The following is a 20,802-nucleotide window of genomic DNA, read 5'->3' on the forward strand; positions in this document are numbered from 1 at the left end:
CTTCGGCCCATCTAATTTATGCCAACCTGATCTGTCTAATTCCATCCACCTGCTCCTGAACCATAGTTACCCAAACCCCTCTCCAGCTTAAAATATGGGAACCTAATTGAATCTCTCTGAAAGCCTCTCCATTTGCACAGTGTCACAGAGCACCTCAGCACAGAAACAGGCCTTTCAGCTCATCTAGTCCGTGCTGAACTGTTATTCTGCCTTGTCCCAGCGACCAGCATCTGGACCATTTCTCTCCATACCCCTCCTATCCAAGTGCCTATACAAGCTTCTCTTAATTGTTGCAATTGAAGCCACTTCCACCACTTAAGCTGGCAGCTCGTTCCACACTGACAACAACCTCTGAATAAAGAAGACTCCCCTCAGATTCCCCATTTGTATTGCATCTTTCACCTTTAACCCATGACCTCTGGTTCTAGTCTCACCCATCCTGGAGGAAAAAACCTGCAGGCATTTACCCTATCGATATCCCTCCCAATTTCCTGCATTAAAGAGGCCATGCACACTGAATAAGGGCAGCTATGGTTAACTCTGCTGATAGAGTCATAGACCAGTACAGCCTAGAAACAGACCTTTAGACTCATGTCATCGGAGCCAGCCCGCTTTTGTCTGGTCCCATCTATCTGCACCTGGACCATAATCCCCAATACCCCCTCCATCTATGTACCTTGTCAGGTGGCAGGTTTATCCAACTGCAGCCCAGCCCATCATGGTTAAAGCCCTCCCTACCATTGAGCACACCTACACGGAGTGCTGTCACAAGAAACCAGCATCCATTATCAAAGACTCTGCCACCTAGATGATGCTCTCTTCTCACTCCTGCCACCAGGAAGAAGGTACAGGAGCCTCAGGACCCATGTTAGATGGCTAGTGCGAGAGGGCACAGTTTTAAGGTGCTTGGAAGTAAGTAGAGAAGAGATGTCAGGGGTAAATTTTTTATGCAGAGAGTGGTGAGTGCATGGAATGGGCTGCCGGCAACGGTGGTGGAGGTGGATACAATAGGGTCTTTTAAGAGACTTTTGGATGGGGACATGGAGCTTAGAAAAATAGAGGACTATGGGTAAGCCTAGGTAATTTCTAAGGTAAGGATATGTTTGGCACAGCTTTGTGGGCTGAAGGGCCTGTATTGTGCTGTAGGTTTTCTATGTTTCTATGACCCACACCAGGAACAGTTTTTACCCCTTAACCATCAGGCTCTTGAACCAAAGGAGGTAACTTCACTCAACTTCACTTATCGCATGGCTGAACTGTTCCCACAACCTATAGACTCACTTTCAAGGACTCTTTATCTCATGTTCTCAATATTTATTGCGTATGTTCTTAATTTTTCTTTCTTTTTGCATTTGCACAGATTATTGTCTTTTGCACACTGGTTGCCTGCCCTGTTGGTGCAGTCTTTCATTGACTCTATTATGGTTATTGGATTTATTCAATATGCCCAGAAAGAAATGAACTGTACATTGTGATATATATGTATATACTTTGATTATGAATTTATTTTGAACTTTGAAGTTCGACAGGTAGAATGAAAATCAGTTGAAAATGGATCTGGTGTTTCCGAGCATATATGACAAATAAACTCTTTTCAGGCTTCCAGTGGGTAATGGTATCGCTTTTAACCAAAATTTCGACGAGTAACTCTGCCATCTTCATCAGGAATGACGCCTGGGCATATCTAGTCCAGTGGTACTTATACCCCCATTGTCCGTCCCTCCTGATTGGTTAGTCTTCACCCAATCAGGTTTCTGCTGTCCCACCTTGTTTACAATCTAATTACAGTTCTTACTTAGAGCAAGACTTTGTTAAAGTTCTTTTCCTCTAGTTTTATTTCAATGTCTTCTTTCACCAGGCAGTCCCAAAAGCCATTGGTTTCTGGAAGGATTGCCAGAACCCTGAAGAAATACCCAATTAATACCATCCACAAACCCAATTCACAGTTTATGCGGGTCAAAGAAGACCTGGGGGTCAGGTCGGCTGGTGTTTACAGGATTCCCTGTGAATGTGGAGCAGCATATATCGGCCAGACAAAACACACGGTGGAAACCCGCATCAAGGAGCACAGGAGGTGTACCCATTTGGGTTACCTGGAGAAATTGGCGATAGCAGAAAATTACATTCACAATGGCCATAGGATTGACTTTGATAGCACAAAATTACTGTGCCGTGCCAATGCCTCTTATGACCACCTGGTAAAGGAAGCCATTGAAATAAAACTAGAGGAAAGGAATTTTAACAAAGTCAAAGGCTTCGTTGTAAGTAATAATTGGAATTTAATTGTAAACAAGGTGAGACAGCAGAAACCTGATTGGATGAGGACTAACCAATCAGGAGGGATGGACAATGGGGGTATAAATACCACCGGACTAGACATGCCCAGACATCATCCCTGATGGTTAAAATCGATACTATACGCAGCTGGAAGCCCAAGAAGAGTTTATTCAAACATCAGTTGATTCAAATGTCGTGGGGGCTTGGAGAATTGTGCAGAATTTTTAAAGGTTAATTGTTGCATATACATTGAAACGTACAGCATCAAAGACCAACACAGTCCGGGGATGTGCTGGGAGCAGCCCGCAAGTGTCGCCATGCTACTGGTGCCAACATAGTATGGCTACAACTTGCTAATCCTATCTTTGGAATGTGGGAGGAAACCTGAACATCTGGAGGAAACCCACATGGTCATGGGAAGAACATACAAACTCCTTACAGGCAGAGGTGGGAATTGAATTGACTTTATTACTTACATCCTTCACATACTTGAGGAGTAAAAATCTTTATGTTACCTCTCCGTCTAAATGTGCAATGTGCAATTTATAGTAATCTATAATAAATAGTATGAACAAATAGAGTCGAACTCAGGTCACTGCATTACACTAACTGCTACACTACCATGTCATAATGATGTCCCAATCTCCAAAGCCTTTCCAAAGTCTGCCAGACATTTATCTCTTCCTGGGGAACTATTGGAGTGTCCCAGATTCAGCCACCTTCACTATTGGGAAGACCAACACGTCCTCGGTCTGTGTTGGCCATTGTGCAAAACACATTTCACTGTATATTTTGATGTTTTGATGTACATGACAAATATTACTATTTTAATCTATCTAATAATCTTCCTTTTCGGGGGTCAAATTTGCGCCACGCATTATGTAACTCCACCACTAACCACTGGGGGTCAGTGTTGGCTAATAAATGCCTCAGTAAATCAAACTGGATAATGTTGGAATAAACTCCACACAGATTGAAAACTGGAATGTCCCTCACTGGGACATGGCATAGGCAGCAAACTACCACCCTGGAGGTCCCACTTCTCACTTTTCTATCTAGTTCTCTAAATTCTCCTTTCAGAGCCTCTTTGCTTTCCCTTCCTATGTCATTTTTTTCTTCCTATATGGAAAAGTGCAACAAAAGTATGTTGCCAGAGCTTGACTGATTGAGTTATGAAGAGAGGTCGACCAGGCTGGGATTACCTAGAGCACAGGAGACTTGGGGTCGGGCGGGCGGGCGGGACTTTATAAAGGTGTATGAAATCATGAGGGGCAGAGAGAGGGTGAAAATCATTAATAACCAATGGCACCAGGATTTGGATGATGGAATTGATGGATTTGTGGCCAGGTTTGCAGACAATACCCAAGATACGTGGAGAAACAGGCAGGGTTGAGGAAGCAGAGAGTCTGCAGAAGCACTTAGACAGATTAGGAGAATGGGCAAAGAAGTGGAAGATGGAATACAGTGTACGGTCATGCACCTTGTTAGAAGAACTAAAGGCACGGACAATTTTCTAAACAGGGAGAATATGACAGGTGCAAAGGGACTTGGGAGCCCTTGTGTAAGATTCCCTAACGGTTATCTTTCAGGTTGAGTCAGTGGTGTAGAAGGCAAATGCGATATTAGCTTTCGTCTTGAGAGGACTAGAATATAAAAACAAGGATGCAATGCTCAAGTTTTATAAGGCATTTGTCAGACCGCACTTGGGGTACTGTAAGCAGTTTTGGGCCCCTTATCTGAGAAAAGATGTGCTGGCATTGGAGAGGGTCCAGAGGAGGTTCACAAGAATGATCTCGGGAATGAAAGGGTTAATGTATGAGGAGCGTTTGATGGCTCTGGGCCTGTATTCACTGAAGTTCAGGAGAATGAGGGAGGATCTCGTTGAGACCTATCAAATATTGAAAAGCCCAGATAGAGTGGATGTGGAGGATCTAGGACCAGAGGTATAGGCTCAGAAAAGAAGGACATCTCTTTGGAACAGAGATGAGAAGGGATTTCTTTAGGTAGGGGATGGTGAATCTATGGAACTCAATGCCTCACACGTCTTTAGGGATCATGTTATTGGATGTACTTACAGCTGAGGTTGATAGGCTCTTGGTTAGTCAGGGCATCAAAGGTTATGGGGAGAAAACAATAATGGGGTTGAGAGGGATAATAAATCAGTCGTGATAGAATGGCAGAGCAGATTCGATGGGCCTATGGTGGGAGAGTTGAGGACCAGAGGGCACAACCTCAGAACAGAGGAACATCCATTTAGAACGGTGATGAGGAGGAATCTCTTCAGCCAAAGGGTGGTGAATCTGGGGAATTCATTGCCATAGATGGCTGTGGAGGCCAAGATATTAAGTATATTTGAAGTAAAGGTTGATCGGTACTTGATTAATCAGGGCATCACAAGTTAAGGGAGAAGGCAGGAGAATGATGTTGAGAGGGACAATAAATCAGCCACGATGGAACGGTGGAGGAGCTGCCATGGGTCGATGGCCTAATCCTGCTCCAAGGGCTTATGGAACCATAGCCATAGAGGAGGTGGTTGAAGCAGGTATATTAACAGGTACTTGGACAGGTACATGCAGAAGAAAGGTTCAGAGAGATATAGGCCAAACACAGGCAAACGGGACTATCTTAGGTCTTGGCCAGCATGGACAGGTTAGCCCGAAGAGCTTGTTTCTGTGATGCATGACTCCCTCCATTCGATTTCGGCTGAGGCAAGCTGCCGAGTAATGTGGTATCCATGGGATGTACTTGCTATCAATGTCCACAGAAAACCAACCACCCAGAAACTCAACACAAGCGTCGATTGTGAGGGGCCTTGGATGGAGAAACAACATCCAATGGCCAGGGAGTGAAACTGAGAGGAGACTTGCTGCTGAGCCAATCACTAGAACACAGGAGAGATTGCCTGTAAGGGAGGTGGGTCAGGGTTCTGAAGCAAGAGGGGGAGAAATTTGAAAGGATCACGGGTTGACTATAAACACAAGGCTGTATTCTCAGGGTGTGAGCAATGGGCAATGCGCAGCCTGTGACCAGGACTTTGGAATGGGTGTACCACAACTTACAATGTCCGTGTAGGTGTCGGTCATCTGAATCCACTGTCCGCCCGGTAACCGCATCTGGTTCTCAAACACCTCCTCAACAAAGGTCATGTGACCAGCATCGACATCGTACAGCAAACTGTGAATGAGAGAATCGCCGGTGGATTAGAGAGCAGGACCCCAACCTCACACACACATGCTGACATGAACACACACACACATGCTGACATACTGATATGGAAACACACACTCTCATGCACACACAGTGATACAGATACACATCCTGACATATGGGTAAACACACACACACACACAGCTGTGACCTTTCCAAGCTGGTGAACGTTAATGAGCCTGGCGCAGTCCACGGTCTGACAACACCGCTCTCACCTGACACTGATCCTGATCTTCCTGGGGAACCAGTCTCTCAACATCAGGTTAGAGGCTCAAAACCTTTCCTGTCCATGTACGTGTCGAAGGGTCCTCTAACTGCTCAGTTGAAAGGTACTTGGCCAGGTAGATGGATAAGATCAGTTTTGAGAGAGATGGGCCATGCGGGATCAAATGAGGATGCGCTGGAGCTTTTGGAAAGCATCAAGTTGGATAAGTCACTGGGACTGAATGGGATGTATCCCAGGCTACTGTGGCAGGCGAGGAAGGAGATTGCTGAGCCTCTGGTGATGATCTTTGCATCATCAATGGGGACAGGAGAGGTTCCGGAGGATTGGAGGGTTGCGGATGTTGTTCCATTATTCAAGAAAGGGAGTAGAGATAGCCCAGGAAATTATAGACCAGTGAGTCTTACTTCAGTGGTTGGTAAGTTGATGGAGAAGATCCTGAGAGGCAGGATTTATGAACACTTGGAGAGGCATAGTATGATTAGGAATAGTCAGCATGGCTTTGTTGAAGGCAGGTCATGCCTTACGAGCCTGACTGAATTTTTTGAGGATATGATTAAACACATTGAAGGTAGAGCAGTAGATGTAGTGTATATGGATTTCTGCAAGGCATTTGATAAGGTACCCCATGCAAGGCTTATTGAGAAAGTACGGAGGCATGGGATCCAAGGGGACATTGATTTGTGGATCCAGAACTGGCTTGCCCACAGAAGGCAAAGAGTGGCTATAGACGGGTCATATTCTGCATGGAGGTCGGTGACCAGTGGTGTGTCTCAGGGATCTGTTCTGGGACCCCTAATCTTTGTGATTTTTATAAATGACCTGGATGAGGAAGTGGAGGGATGGGTTAGTAAATTTGCTGATGTCACAAGGTTGGAGGTGTTGTGGATAGTGTGGAGGGCTGTCAAAGGTTACAGCAGGACATTGACAGGATGCAAAACTGGGCTGAGAAGTGGCAGATGGAGTTCAACCCAGATAAGTGTGAGGTGGTTAATCTTGGAAGGTCAAATATGATGACAGAATATAGTATTAACGGCAAGACTCTTGGCTGTGTGGAGGGATCTTGGGGTCCAAGTCCATAGGATACTCAAAGCTGCTGCGCAGGTTGACTCTGTAGTTAAGAAGGCATACGGTGCATTGGCCTTCATCAATCGTGAGATTGAGTTTAGGAGCCGGGAGGTAATGTTGCAGCTATACAGGACCCTGGTCAGACCCCACTTGGAGTAGTGTGCTCGGTTCTGGATGCCTCACTACAGGAAGAATGTGGAAACCATAGAAAGGGTGCAGAGGTGATTTACAAGGATGTTGCCTGGATTTGGGAGCGTGCCTTATGAGAATAGGTTGAGTGAACTCGGCCTTTTATCCTTGGAGCGACGGAGGATGAAAGATGGCATGTTAGAGGTGTATAAGGTGATGAGAGCATTGATCATGTGGATAGTCAGAGGCTTTTTCCCAGGGCTGAAATGGCTAACACGAGAGGTCACAGTTTTAAGGTGCTTGGAAGCAGGTACAGAGGAGATATCAGGGTAAGTTTTTTACGCAGAGAGTGGTGAGTGTGTGGAATGGGCTGCCGGCGACAGTGGTGGAGGCAGCTATGATAGGGTCTTTTAAGAGACTCCCGGACAGGTGTATGGAGCTCAGAAAAAAAAAGAGGGCTATGGGTGACCCTAGGTAATTTCTAAGGTAAGGACATGTTCGGCACAGCTTTGTGGGCCAAAGGGCCTGTGTTATGCTGTAGGTTTTCTATGTTTCTATGTTTAGAGTAGGTAGAAATCTCTGTTAGCAAGGACCAGTTAGGCTCGGGAGCCTACTTGGCCAGGTCAATGGATCGGAACAGTTTTGAGGGATGTGGGTCTTTGGGAGCAAACGGGACTAGAGAAGTTGGGAGTCATTGTCAGCATGGACCAGCAGCTGGCTTCCATGCTGAATTACTTGAATACGATGAACATTCTCCGTGTCGTAACTCCGGAATATGGGATACTCACGTTTTCTCGGGACTAATGAACCAGTCCCCAGCCCAAGCCCAGCCCGGCGAAGGTCGGAAGGAGTCTTTGGGCAGCTTGATCTTTCCGGTGACGTCCGTGTACTTGGGGTAGGTGAGGCCAGTGGTGCCCCAGTTTCCCACAAGGGCCAGCTTCGTCTGATTCTCGTACTGTGCAAGAAACATGCCTCAGTCAGCTTGTGTCTGAGCAACGGGGAAATACACCAAACACTCAAAACCAAACTAGACCATAAGACCATTCAGCCCATCGAGTCTGTTCCACCATTCCATCATGGCTGGTTTGGTTTTGCAATCACATTCCCTCACCTTCCCCCTGCAACCCTTACCCCCTTTGTCAATGAAGAACCGATTATCTCTTCCTTAAATATACGCAATGACTTGGCCTCCACAGCCATCTGTGGCAATGAATTCCACTGATTCACCACCTTCTAGATGAAGGAATTCCTTCTCATCTGTGCGCTAAATAGATGTCCCTCTATTATGAGGTTGTGCCTTCTGGTCCTCTATTGGAAACATCCTCTCCACATCCACTCTATTGAGACCTTTCAACATTTGATAGGTTTCAATTAGGTCACCACTCATTCTTGTAAACTCCGGTGAGTACAGGCCCAGAGCCATCAAATCTCCCTACATGTTCGCTCTTTCATTCCAAAAATCATCCTAGTGGATCTCCTCTGGACCCTCTGCAATCCCAACATAACCCTTCTTAGATATGGGCCCCAAAGCTGTTCACAACACCCCAAAAATATATGTCTTCGCATTGTCTTACCACTGTCACAACAACAAATTTCATTATATGTGTCAAGTGATAGACCTGATTTTGATTTATCAGTTGAAAATTCCCGTATCTAAAGAAATTCCTCCTCATCTAAGGATGTCCCTCTGTTCTGAGGCTTCGCCTTCTGGTTCTAGACTCTCCCACTATTGGAAACATCCTCTGCGCATCCACTCTGCAAAGGTCTTTGAATGACCATAGAAGCTCAGGGATTTTTGACGTGTCATGAAACAATCTAACAAACTTCTACAGGTATACTGTGGAAAGTATCCTGACTGGTTGCATCACGCCCTGGTGGGGCATGCCCCAACATATGGGCAAGCATAAGGCGTTGGGGGGGAAGGGATGAAGCAAAGAACGAGGAAGTTAATTGGCGAAAGAGACAGAAGGCCATGGAAGAAAGAAGAAAGGGGGAGGAGAGGAACACCAGAGGGAGGCAATGGGTGGACAAGGAGGTTACATGAGAGAGGGACCAGGGGATGGGAATTAGTGAAGGGGGGACGGACATATTACTGGAAGTTTGGGAAATGGTGAAGGGGGGGTGGTTGGAAGGGGGCTGATTCTGGTTTATGTTTCGTTGAAAGTTTCTGTGTATCGTCTGTGATGTCATTACAAGCAACTCTTTCACTGTACTGGTACCTCGCCGTACCTGTGCACGTCACAGAAGACTTCACGTGGCCTTCACCAGCGCTAAGGCAAGGCCACATCTCAGTGGGCATGTTCATGTAGTGGTTAGCCTAACGCTTTACAGCACCAGCGAACCTGGTTCAATTCCCACCAGTCTGTAAAGAGTCTGTACATTTTCCCTGTGACTGCTTGGGTTTCCTCCAGGTGCTCCAGTTCCTCTGGCAGTCCAAGGACATACGGCTCAAAGTTCAAAGTAATTTTTATTATCAAAGTACACCTATGTCACCATATACAACTTTGAGGGCCATTTTCTTGTGGGCATACTCAATAAATCTATAGAATAATAACCATAACAGGAGACACCCATCTATGGTCTTCAACCAAATTGCAGAAGACAATAAACTCTGCAAATACAAAACGAAGAAATAATAATAAATAAATAAGCAATAAATATCAAGACAATGAAATGAAGAGTCCTTGAAAGAGAGTCTATTGGTTGTGGGAACATTGCAATGATAGGGCAAGTGAAATTGAGTGAAGTTATCCCTTTGGTTCAAGAGGCTGATGGTTGAGGGATAATAACAGTTAGTTGGTCACATGGGTATTGTTGAGAATATCAGGCTTGTCGGGCCGGAGGGTGTGTTACCATGCTGTATCTCAGCAGGAAACAAAAAGAGTCACACAGATAAGCAGATCAGGATGTGGATGCTACAGGTCATAGTCCCGCTCTAGGTGATTATATGTCTTTGCACTGGACTTCTGCCTCAAATCAACAAATTGCACATTATAATTAACCTAATTCTGATTCTGATTCCAGAGTACAGGATTTGCTGGTGAAACGAAAGTCCCTGGTCTTCACAGATTCATAAGAAAATCAGAGCAACCCTAGGCCACTCGACTCCTCAAGCGTACCCCAACCTTCAATAAATTACCCATTATAGGCCACCTGGCATAGGCAACTCAACCCCTCAAGCCTATCCCAACCTTTAATAAATTACCCATTATCGACCAGCATCTTGGAGAATGAAGGCAAGAAGCTGAGAGATTTTCTAACCTGCTGAGGACTTTCAGCATGCCCTATCTTTTTAACTCGGGCTTTTCAGTATCTGCAGTGTTTTGCATTTATCACTTGATTTGTGGGATGGAACGGTAGCTGGTGGTTAGCCCGTCGCTTTACAGCACCAGCTACCAGGGTTCGTTTCCTACTGCTGTCTGAAAGGAGTTTGTACGTTCTCCCTGTGACAGTGTGGGAGTTAACGTGGGATCCCAGCGACTCAGGTTCAATCCCTGCCACTGTCTGTAAGGAGTTTGTACGTTCTCCCCGTGACCACGTGGCTTTTCCTCCTGGTGCTCCAGTTTCCTCCCACAGTCCAAAGACGTACCAGTTAGTAGGTCAGTTGGTCACATGGGTGTAATTGGGTCCTGAAGGTTCATTGGGCCGGAAGAGCCTGTCACTGCGCTGTGTCCAAATTAACATTAAATTACATGATCCCCTGTTGGCCCTCCCAGGTCAGTGGGACTCACGGTTTCAGCGAAGACAGACAGCTTGCCCTCGGTGAACTGCTTGAATTCCTTGTTGTCGGTGGCCATTCCAAACCAGATCCTCACTCGCACCTGGGCTGGGATCTTGCCAATCTTGGAATCGCCTCGTGGGTACTGGGGACAAAGAAGAGCATGGGCATGGGTTCTTAGCTCAGCGTGTGAGGAAACGCGTAATGCAAAGCAGTCCCGATAGACATGCATCCCCATGGACACTCCTCCCAAATGGAAGCATCTCCCATGTTCCCCCCCCCCTGCCATTTGTGAAATTTATTGTGAACATTGCATACAAAGAGCCCGAAGCATTGTTGAGAATCCCTACCACCCATCCCACAATCTCTTTGACCGACTATTGTCAGGAAGAAGGTACAGGAGCATCAGGACCAGGGCTGTCAGACTGGGTAACAGTTTCTTCTCTTAGACTAATGAGTACCCTGCCACCATCGAGATCTCATCCCTAGGACAACGAGCTGTTTACCTGTGCTACACATTTCATGCATTTTGAATTATATTTTGTTCACTTATTTGTGGTAATATTTTGGTTTGAACTTGAACATGAATGGATGGCTTTCCCCTGGACTTTCCATCCAGCAGAAGTACCTCTTGATGGATGCAATTTCCTGTGCTTGGCCAGAATCCTTCCAAACTCATCTCCTCCACACATCTAAACTCAATTACCTCCATTCAATCCATATCCCTCCAAGCACAAAACCTCCACCCACTTGGTCCTAATTTCCTGATTTCGGCCCAGATCCCACAAAGCCCCAACCCTCCACCATGCCCAGTTTGCTCCATTCAATCCATATCCCTCCAAACCCCACCCCTCTATGGACCTGTCCAAGTTCTTCTTAAATGACACTATTGTACCTGCCTCAACAACTTCTTCAGGCAGCTCATTCCGTACACTGACCATTCCCTGTGTGAAAAAGTTGCCCCTCAAGTTCTTTTTATATCTTCCTCCCTCTCACCTTGAACCTATGCCTCCTGCCTGGGACACAAAGGATTTCCAGCATCTCATGTTTATGATTTGCTGCTCCACTATGAAGACTCTTCAAGGGATCTTCTCTTCGACGGGAGTTCAGTGCGACCCTCTCTCACTGCTCCCGCTCTCTGACATCTGCTATCCTCTGACTCTTCGCCCATGTGCTCACCCAGTCTCACTGTGTGTCCAGCCTGTACTCCTTGTTCCTTTCCCACCTTCCCTTTCTGACTTCTTCCCCCTTCCTTTCCAGTCCCATTGAAGGGCCTCAATTCAAAACACCCACTGCTTATTTGCCTCCACAGATGCTGCCTGAACTGCCGAGTTCCTCCAGCATTTTGCACCTGTTACTCTGGATTTCCATCATCTGCAGAATCTCTTGTGTTTAAGGTTGTTACTATCAACTTTATATGTCTCTCAATAGGTGATATACCTCTCTAAGGTCACCTCATTCTCCTACTCCCTAAGGAATAAAGACATAACCCTGGTAACCTCTCCCTTATTGCTCAGGCATTCTGGGCCTGCAACAAAGAATCGGTGAACATCACCTCTCTGCCCAAAAAAAGCCCGTTCCAGAGTTCAAGGAGTTCAAAGTTATAAGTAAGTTAATTATCAAAGTACATATATAATACTGCGCAAAAGTCTTAGGCACATGCATATATACAGCTAGGGTGCTTAAGACTTTTACACAGTGCTGTAGCAATTTTATGTATTGCACTGTACTGCTCCTGCAAAAAAAAACAAGTTCCATTACATGTGTGAGTGATGACAACCGGATTCTGATCTGGGTCTCTATTGTGGACCGAGAGTGGGAAGGGGGCAGGGAGAGGGGAATCGTGGTTGGGAAAAGGGGAAGGGAGAGGGGAGGGAGCAGGAAGCGCCAGCGAGACAGTCTGTAATGATCAATAAACCGACTGTTTGGAATCAAATGACCTTGCCTGGTGTCTCAGGGCTGGGTGTGTCTGCACCCACGCCACTTCCTGCCCTGGCACTCCTTCTCTGCCACCTGTCCCACTCCCCTCCTGAGGCGCTCCACCCTCACCATTTCCAACATCCTTTGCTCCCACCAGGTTTACAAACTCGCTCTCCACTCCACGTCACAAATACAGTACCGTGCTAAAGCCTTAGGCACCCTAGCTAAATATATATATATATACCCAAGACCTTTGCACAGTGGTGTATGCTACTGTGTACCACCCTGAGATTCATGCTCTGGTCTAATCCACAAGATCACACACTCCTCTGCTTTGATGAAGTGTATGAGTGATCACAGAGTTTCCCCCTAGTGCTTTTATATTCAGCATCTGCCCTTCCTCTCTCTATCTCCTGCTCTCTGGCCTGGTCTCTGTGGATGCATCTTCACCCAGAGAACATTCCCAACATCCGTTCTCCCAAAGTCGGGATTTCCAGCTTGCTTTTCTCACCACCCACCGTGATCCCTGATGCATGGGGCTGTAATGATTGCCCCCAGTGAGAAGCGGTGAGGTTAGAGGCGGAAACCCGGCAGTGGGAGCTCACCTTCATGTAGATGGTCTGAAGGGCACCACAGTGTCTCCCGTGGCAGACTTGGCTTCTCCTGGAGAACAGCACCTCGTGGGCCGGGATACGGTGGTAGGCGACCCGCCGGTCTCCTTGGAGCATCCAGATGACAATGTCAGGCAGGCTGTTCTGCGGCTGTAACGGAGACGAGGGTCAGTTCCCCACACACCAGCTTATAAAACAAACACACCAAGGTCGGGTGAGGGGCAGGAGAGGTGGGAAGCTGGAAGGCAAGTGGCTTGGTAACCTAAAGGGTAGAAAACAACTTTTACTACTGCTGTTCATGGGCCGGAGGGGTGGGTGTGGGTGTGTGAGTGTGTGTGTATGAAAGAGAGAGAGAGGGAGGGAGGATGGGGTGTGTGTCTGTGAGTGTGAGTGTTAGTGCGTGTGTCAGTGAATGAGTGTGTGAGTGAGTGTGTGTGTGCATGAGAAAGGGTGCGTGTGAGTGTGTGAGTGTGCATGAGAAAGAGTGTGTGTGAGTGTGAGTGGGTGTGGGTGCGGTTGGTGGGAGGAAAAGGGGCTTCTTGTAGTTGTTGCTTGTAGTTGTGTTGTGTTGTTGAACAGTGTACAGTGTAGACACGTTATACTTGTGGGCAGCCCCCAGCACATCCTCAGGCCCTGTAGGCTGTTAACATATCTTTCACTGTACGTTTCAAAGAAGTACTTGTGATAAATAAAATTGAATCTGAATCTTAGTGTCAGCGACCCAGATTCAATTCCCACTGCTGTCTGTACTGAGTCTGTACGTTCTCCCTGTGAGCATGCAGATTTCCTCCTTGTGCTCCAGTTTCCTCCCACATTCCAACGACGTGTGCATTATTAAATTGTAGGCATGCCCTGATTCTCCTGGAAACATGGCGACACTTGTGGGCTGCCCCCATCATACCTTTGAGCTGTGTTAGTTGTTGATGTAAATGATTCATTTCATCAGATGTTTCGATGTACATTTGACAAATAAACATAATTTTAAAGATAATTATCTTTAGGTGGCGGAAAGGGGAGAGTGACAGATGTGTTGTGCATAACTGGGTCATTTGGTTATTCATTCTTATCGTTGGCCCCTCCTCCCGTTGTTACACTAGGAGAGCAGAGAGACCTCTGGGAAATGTTGTATCATCCCCACAAATGCCCATCGAGTTTAAGTATTCAGAGATCAATAAAACTCATGGAGTGTGTGAAACTCAACAAGTCCATGAAAATGAGGAGCCTGACACTGTACATAGCATGTACTGTCCCCACCATGGGAGTGTGTGATGGGACAGTGGAGAGAGAGCTTCACTTTGTGTCTGACTCCAGGAATGTGTGATGGGACAGTACAGAGGGAGTTGCACTCTGTGTTTGACGCCGGGAGTGTGTGATGGAACAGTGTAGAGGGAGCTTCACTCTGTATCGACCCTGGGAGTGTGTAACGATCCACTTCCATATTAGGAGAGGCATTTCCATTGGAATGGGGTTGCAGAGTCATTGAGGATGGGTTTGGATGGACATTGATGAGGGGTTTGAAGGGAAGTTCAGGAAAGTTTGAAGGGACATTGAGGATGAGGTTGAAGGGATGTTGGGATGGGGTTGAAGGGGCATTTGGGATGGGGTTGAAGGGGCATTGAGGATGGGTTTGAAGGGACATTGAGGATAGGGTTGAAGGGACTTTGGGGATGGGTTTGAAGGGACATTGAGGATAGGGTTGAAGGGACTTTGGGGATGGGGTTGAAGGGACATTGAGGATAGGGTTGAAGGGACTTTAGGGATGGGTTTGATGGAGCACTGAGGATGGGTTTGAAGGGATGTTGAGAATGGGGTTGGAGGGACGTTGGGATGGAGTTGAAGGGATATTGAGGACACACTCACCTCTTCAGCCATGGACCTGAGTCGCTCGAGCCAGTCTTCTGCCTGGTCCAGGACAGGCTGCAGCTCCAACTGTTCCTGGTGCTTCAGGGTCTCGGCCATCTGTCGGATCTGACTCAGGTTGGTAGAACGGAACCGATGGATGTGACCGTCGAGGCAGGTGGCAGACGGGACCTCTGAGACGTTGGGCAAGGGCTGGCTGTAAGAGAGGAGGGAGGACACCCGGTACAGTGTGGACATTCGGGAGAGGGGTGTAGTGGGACATAACACCGTGGCTAGAGAGTGGCTGGCACTCAGAGACTGCTGGCTCTCTGGACCAACCAATAGTAAGATTAGTTGGATCCTTGATTTTCTTACTTGTCAACCCAATCATTTCAGACTGGCAACAACATCTCCTCCACAATCCCCATCTGCACAGGTGCACTACAGGGCTGTGTGCTTAGCCCCCTGCTCTACCCACTCCACGTTTATGTCTGCATGGCTAAGCACAGCTCCAAAGCCATATTTGTTTACTGATGACACCACTGTCGTGGGCCGAATCAAAGGCGGTGATGAATCAGCAAATGGGAGGGAGATTGAAAATCTGAGTGAGTGGTTCCACCACAACAACAACTCACTCAATGTCAGAAAGACCAAGAAGCTGATTGTTGACTTCAGGAGGAGGAAACCAGAGGCTTATGAGCCAGTCCTCATCAGAGGATCAGAGGTGGAGGGGGTCAGCAACTTTAACTTCTTCAGTATTATCATTTCAGAGGACCTGTCACATTCGTTATTGAGGGAAAGTGCAGAGCACACCAGAACACCAGCATGCAGGATGTTCCCCTGAACTTTATTAATAACCCTGCTTGTACAGTATGTGAACTCCTCCCATGTGGGAGTGGCTAACTGAGTGACGTAGAAACAACAATATTAACTACCACTACACTGTCCTGGACCCAGCATGTCAATGTAATTGCAGAGGAAGCACGGCAGCGCCTCTACTTCCTTGGGAGTTTGCAGAGATATGGCATGACATCTACCCTAAAACTTTGTCAAACTTCGATAGGTGTGTGGTGGAGAGTGTGGAAAAAAATGACTTTGGATGGTAAATCCTACAAAAAGTAGCAATGTGGCCCAAATCATCCCCACCATTGAGCACATCCACATGAAACACTGTTGCAGGAAAGCAGCATCCATCATTAAGGAAGCCAACCACCCAGGCTTCTCTCTTCTCACTGCTGTCAGGCGGGAGGTACAGGAGCCTCAGGCCTCAGACCACCAGGTTCAGGAACAATTATTACCCCTCAACCATCAGGCTCTTGAACCAAAGGGTATAACTTCACTCAACTTCACTTGCCCTGTTATTGGAGTGTTCCCACAACCTATGGACTCACTTTCAAGGACTCATCATCTCATGTTCTTGATATTTATTGCTTATTTATTTATTATTATTATTCTTTCTTTCTTATTGTATTTGCACAATTGTATTTGCACACTGGTTGAACACCCAAGTTGGTGCGGTCTTCAGTCGATTTTGTTACGGTTATTATTCCATAGATTTATTGAATATGTCCACAAGAAAATTAATCTCAGGGTTGTATTTACAGCCATATATGAACTTTGAATAATAAATTCACTTTCAAACTGGATCCTTGACCGCATGATCTAACTCAGTATGATCTTGCACTTCATTGCCTCATAAATTTCCTTTCAACTTTCTCCTTTCTCATTTTTAGTCTATACCCTTGAGTAAATGACCACTATGAACTGCAGGGATTTGTGGACGAGGCTCAGCATATCACAGGAATCAGCCTCCCTTCCACGGACTCTGTCTATGCTTCTCACTGTCTCAGTAAAGCCACCAACATATTCAATGACCACACCCATCCAGACATTTGTGTACCTTCTCGCCTCTCCCATTGGGCAGAAGGTACAAAAGGCTGAAGCCAGGCTCAGGGGCAGTTTCCACTCTGCCATTATAAAACTATTGAACAGTCCCCTAGTACGATAAATTGGATTCTTGACCTCACAATCCACAGTACTGCGCAAAAGTCTTTGGTACACAAATATGATCGCCAGATATCAGAGGTGGCTGACATAAGAAGGTCCTACCAATGGCTGGAAATGACTGGGCTGAGGGACAGCACAGAGGCCCTGTTCATAGCTGCACAAGGACAGGCGCTGAGCACAAGAGCAATAGGAGCAGGGGTCTATCACCCCAGCCAAGACCCAAGGTGCAGACTGTGTAAGGAATCCGCTGAAGCTACTTAGTACATAGTAGCAGGGTGCAAGATGCAGGCAGGGGCAGCATACACTGAATGACACAACCAAGTTTGCAGGCTTGCGTATCAGGAACATTCGCGCCGAGTAAGGATTGGACACCTCCAAGTCCAGATGGGAATCGCCTGAGAAGGTCGTGGAGAATGACAGGGTGAAAACCCTGTGGGACTTCCAAGTACAGACTGGTAAGCAGATACTGGCCAACCAACCAGACACAGTAATACTGGACAAGGAACAGAAGAAAGCAACAGTAATAATGTGGCAATCCCGAATGACAGTAACATCAGGAAGGAAGAATTTGAGAAGCTGGAGAAATATCAGGGCTTGAAAGAGCAGATAGAAAGGATGTGGAAGGTTAAAGACAGAGTATTCTTTTAAGAGACTCCTGGATAGGTACATGGAGCTTAGAAAAATAGGGGGCTATGGGTAACCCGAGGTAATTACAAGTAAGAACATGTTCGGCACAGTATTGTGGGCTGAAGGACCTGTATTGTGTTGTAGGTTTTCTATGTTTCTATTCCAGGTGGTGATGGGAGCACTTGGAGCTGTGACATTAGTGGCTCCAATAAATCCTGTGAACATCATCTGAAATCTTGGTCCAGAAGAGTGCACTGGCAGAGGACCCAAGATTGGGGGAAAATACACATACACATCACCCATAAGGGGTGAGAGAAAAATATATAGTGGGAAGGGGGCAGGAAGAGTGGAATCATGGTTGGGAAAAGAAGAAAAGAGAGGAGAGGGAGCAGGAAGCATCAGAGAGATGTTCTGTAATGATTAATAGACCAATTGTTTGGAGTCAATTGCCCTTGCCTGGTGTCTCAGGACTGGGTGTGTCTGCAACTTCACCAGGCCCATCATACCTGGCCTCCTTCTCTGAAACCTGTCCCATCCCACCACCATCCCGTGGTGCCCCACCCTCACAACTCCCAACATCCTTTGCTCCCACCAGATTTACAAATCTGCTCTCCGCTCCACATTGACAAATATAGTCTTCGGAACCCTGGGTGTCTATATGTGCCTATGACTTTTGCACAGTACTGTACCTCATTACAATCATGCTCTGTCATTCCTGCACTGTACTTTCTCTGTAATTGTTACACATTATTCTGCATTCTGCTTTTGCTTTATCTTGTTCTACCTCGCTGCACTGTGCAATGATCGGAGCTGTATGAACAGTCCAAGACAAACTGCTCACTGTATCTCAGTCCATGTGACAGTCATAAACCAATTCCAATTCCTCTCTACTCCTCAAACTAAGGCAGAGAGAGAACAAATCAAACCCCTCTCCTTCTGACCTTAAGCCCCATTACGTTACACGGACCAACCCATTAACTTGTAACCATAAACACGAGACAATCTGCGGATGCTGGAAGTCCAAAGCAACACACACAGAATGCTGGAGGAATTCAGTAGGCCAGAATGCTTTATAGAAAAGAGTAAACCACTGATGTTTTGGGCCAAGATCCTTCATAAATCCTGAAGAAGGGTCTCGGCCTGATACGTCGACTGTTTACTCTTTGCTATAGATGCTGCCTGGCCTGCTGAGCTCCTCCAGTATCTTGTGTTTGTTATCTTTTTGCCAACTTCTCCCACCAGCCGAAATATTTACAGAACATGGTACCGTACAGCACCGGGTAGGCCATTCAGCCCGCAATGTTGTGCCAGTCTTGATGTCAGTTTATACCAAATGTCCTTGCCCTCTATATCACCCATTTCCCTCCATTGCCTTCACAGTCATCTCGCTATCTAACAGCTTCTTAAACACCACAACACTGCCTGCTTCCACTCCTACCACTAGTAACCCAATCCAGGTATCTACCATCCTTTAATCATCACCCCCCCCCCCCACAGCACAACCAACCTTGGGGAACAGAATCTGATTGTCTACTGTTTACAGAGAGAATGGTGGGTGTGTGGTGTGTGGAACCACCTGAGAGGGAGCGCAGTAGAGGCAGATACGTTAGGGACATTTATGAGACTCTTAGATAGGCACATGGAGGGCTATGTGGGAGGAAAGGGTTAGAGTGGATTAAAATGTCAGCATAACATTGTGGGCTGTAGGGTCTGTACTGTGCTGTAGTGATCTATCTTCTGTGTGTTCTTACTCAGCCTACCACTGAATCCTTCCCATGACCCCAGCGAAGGGGCAGGGTCTCTGTGACCCCCAATGACCCCAGTGAGGGGGCGGGGTCTCTGTGACCCCTATGACCTCGGTGAGGGGGTGGGGTCTCTGTGACCCCCTATGACCCCAGTGAGGGGGCGTGGTCTATGTGACCCCTATGACCTCAGTGGGGGGGGGGCGAGGTCTGTGTGATTACCTGCAGTCAGTGATTACGTTGTCAATCATCTCCATCACTCTGGCCTCCACTTCACTCTCAGGGCTCTTGGCTTTGATGGCGAGATGGACCATTTCCAGGCCGGATTCCTGGGAGAGACATGGAAGAGCGATCATGTCAAACATCAGGTGGGATTGTGCTGTGGGACCTTGCCATGTGAGTGAGAAGTGGCGATGATAGATCAGGGTCCGGGACCGACCCTCCTCGGGGTTTGGGTGGCAAGCCCAGAGGGCTGGAGTGGCAGCGAGCGAGGCCTGGGGCAATGGTCCCTGAATTTCGGAATGGCTGCTGGATCTCCAACAACGGCCTCCAGGGTGAGGTTAGGAACTGGGAGTAGAAGAGATGGACTGTTGCCACACCTGCTGCTGAGAGTAACGGAGATACAGTCAAGGACAGGAACGCAGACAGGGTTATTGAAGGAGGTTAGCGTGCAACCACAGCGGGTGAATGAACAATAAACACATGTACACTACTCACGTTGCTTTCTCTTTTTGCATTACTTATTTTGATTTAATTTATATATCATCATCATCATCATCATCATCATTATGTGCCATGTCGTATGACGCAGCAATCATGGGCTTTCCATGACCATAGTTGTTCTTGGCAAATTTTTCTACAGAAGTGACACTCACAACACGCTGGAGGAACTCAGCAGGTCGGGCAGCATCCGTGGAAACGATCAGTCGACGTTTTGGGCCGGAACCCTTCATCAGGACTGTAGGGGGGGAAGGGGCAGAGGCCCTATAAAGAAGGTGGGGGGAGGGTGGGAAGGAGAAGGCTGGTGGGTTCCAGGTGAAGGGGGAAGATAAAGGGGTGGGGGAGGGGAAGCAGGGAGGTGATAGGCAGGAAAGGTGAAGAAGGAATAGGGGAAAGCATAATGGGTAGTAGAAAGAGGGGGAACCATGAGGGAGGTAGTAGGCAGCTGGGGGAGGGGCAGAGTGAAACCCTAGCATCTGCAGATTATTTTGTGTTTACAAATTTCTATAGAACTGGTTTTCTATTGCCTTCTTCTGGGCAGTGTCCCTACAAGATGGGTGACCCTGGCCTTTATCAATACTCTTCAGAGATTGTCTGCCTGGTGTCAGTGGTCACAGAACCAGGACTTGCGACGTGCACCAGCTGCTCATGCGACCATTCACCACCTGCTCCCATGGCTTCACGTGATCCTGATCAGGGGGCTAAGCAGGTGCC

General features: G+C 47.1%; 1 protein-coding gene across 6 annotated transcripts in view; it reads right to left on the minus strand.

The window, feature by feature from the left end:
* The window catches only part of dysf (dysferlin, limb girdle muscular dystrophy 2B (autosomal recessive)), a 391,959-nt gene that overhangs the window by 210,631 nt on the left and 160,526 nt on the right, over window positions 1-20,802 (minus strand). For all 6 annotated transcript variants that reach the window (XM_072256784.1, XM_072256786.1, XM_072256783.1 and 3 more), the window contains 6 exons: window positions 19,591-19,697; window positions 15,014-15,209; window positions 13,148-13,303; window positions 10,636-10,767; window positions 7,693-7,859; window positions 5,337-5,451 (listed from right to left, as the gene is read on the minus strand). In XM_072256784.1, the coding sequence (XP_072112885.1) occupies window positions 5,337-5,451; window positions 7,693-7,859; window positions 10,636-10,767; window positions 13,148-13,303; window positions 15,014-15,209; window positions 19,591-19,697 (873 nt within the window). The remainder of the gene's footprint in view (window positions 1-5,336; window positions 5,452-7,692; window positions 7,860-10,635; window positions 10,768-13,147; window positions 13,304-15,013; window positions 15,210-19,590; window positions 19,698-20,802) is intronic.

Source organism: Mobula birostris, chromosome 4 (assembly GCF_030028105.1).
Source record: "Mobula birostris isolate sMobBir1 chromosome 4, sMobBir1.hap1, whole genome shotgun sequence".
Taxonomy (NCBI): Eukaryota; Metazoa; Chordata; class Chondrichthyes; order Myliobatiformes; family Myliobatidae; genus Mobula; species Mobula birostris.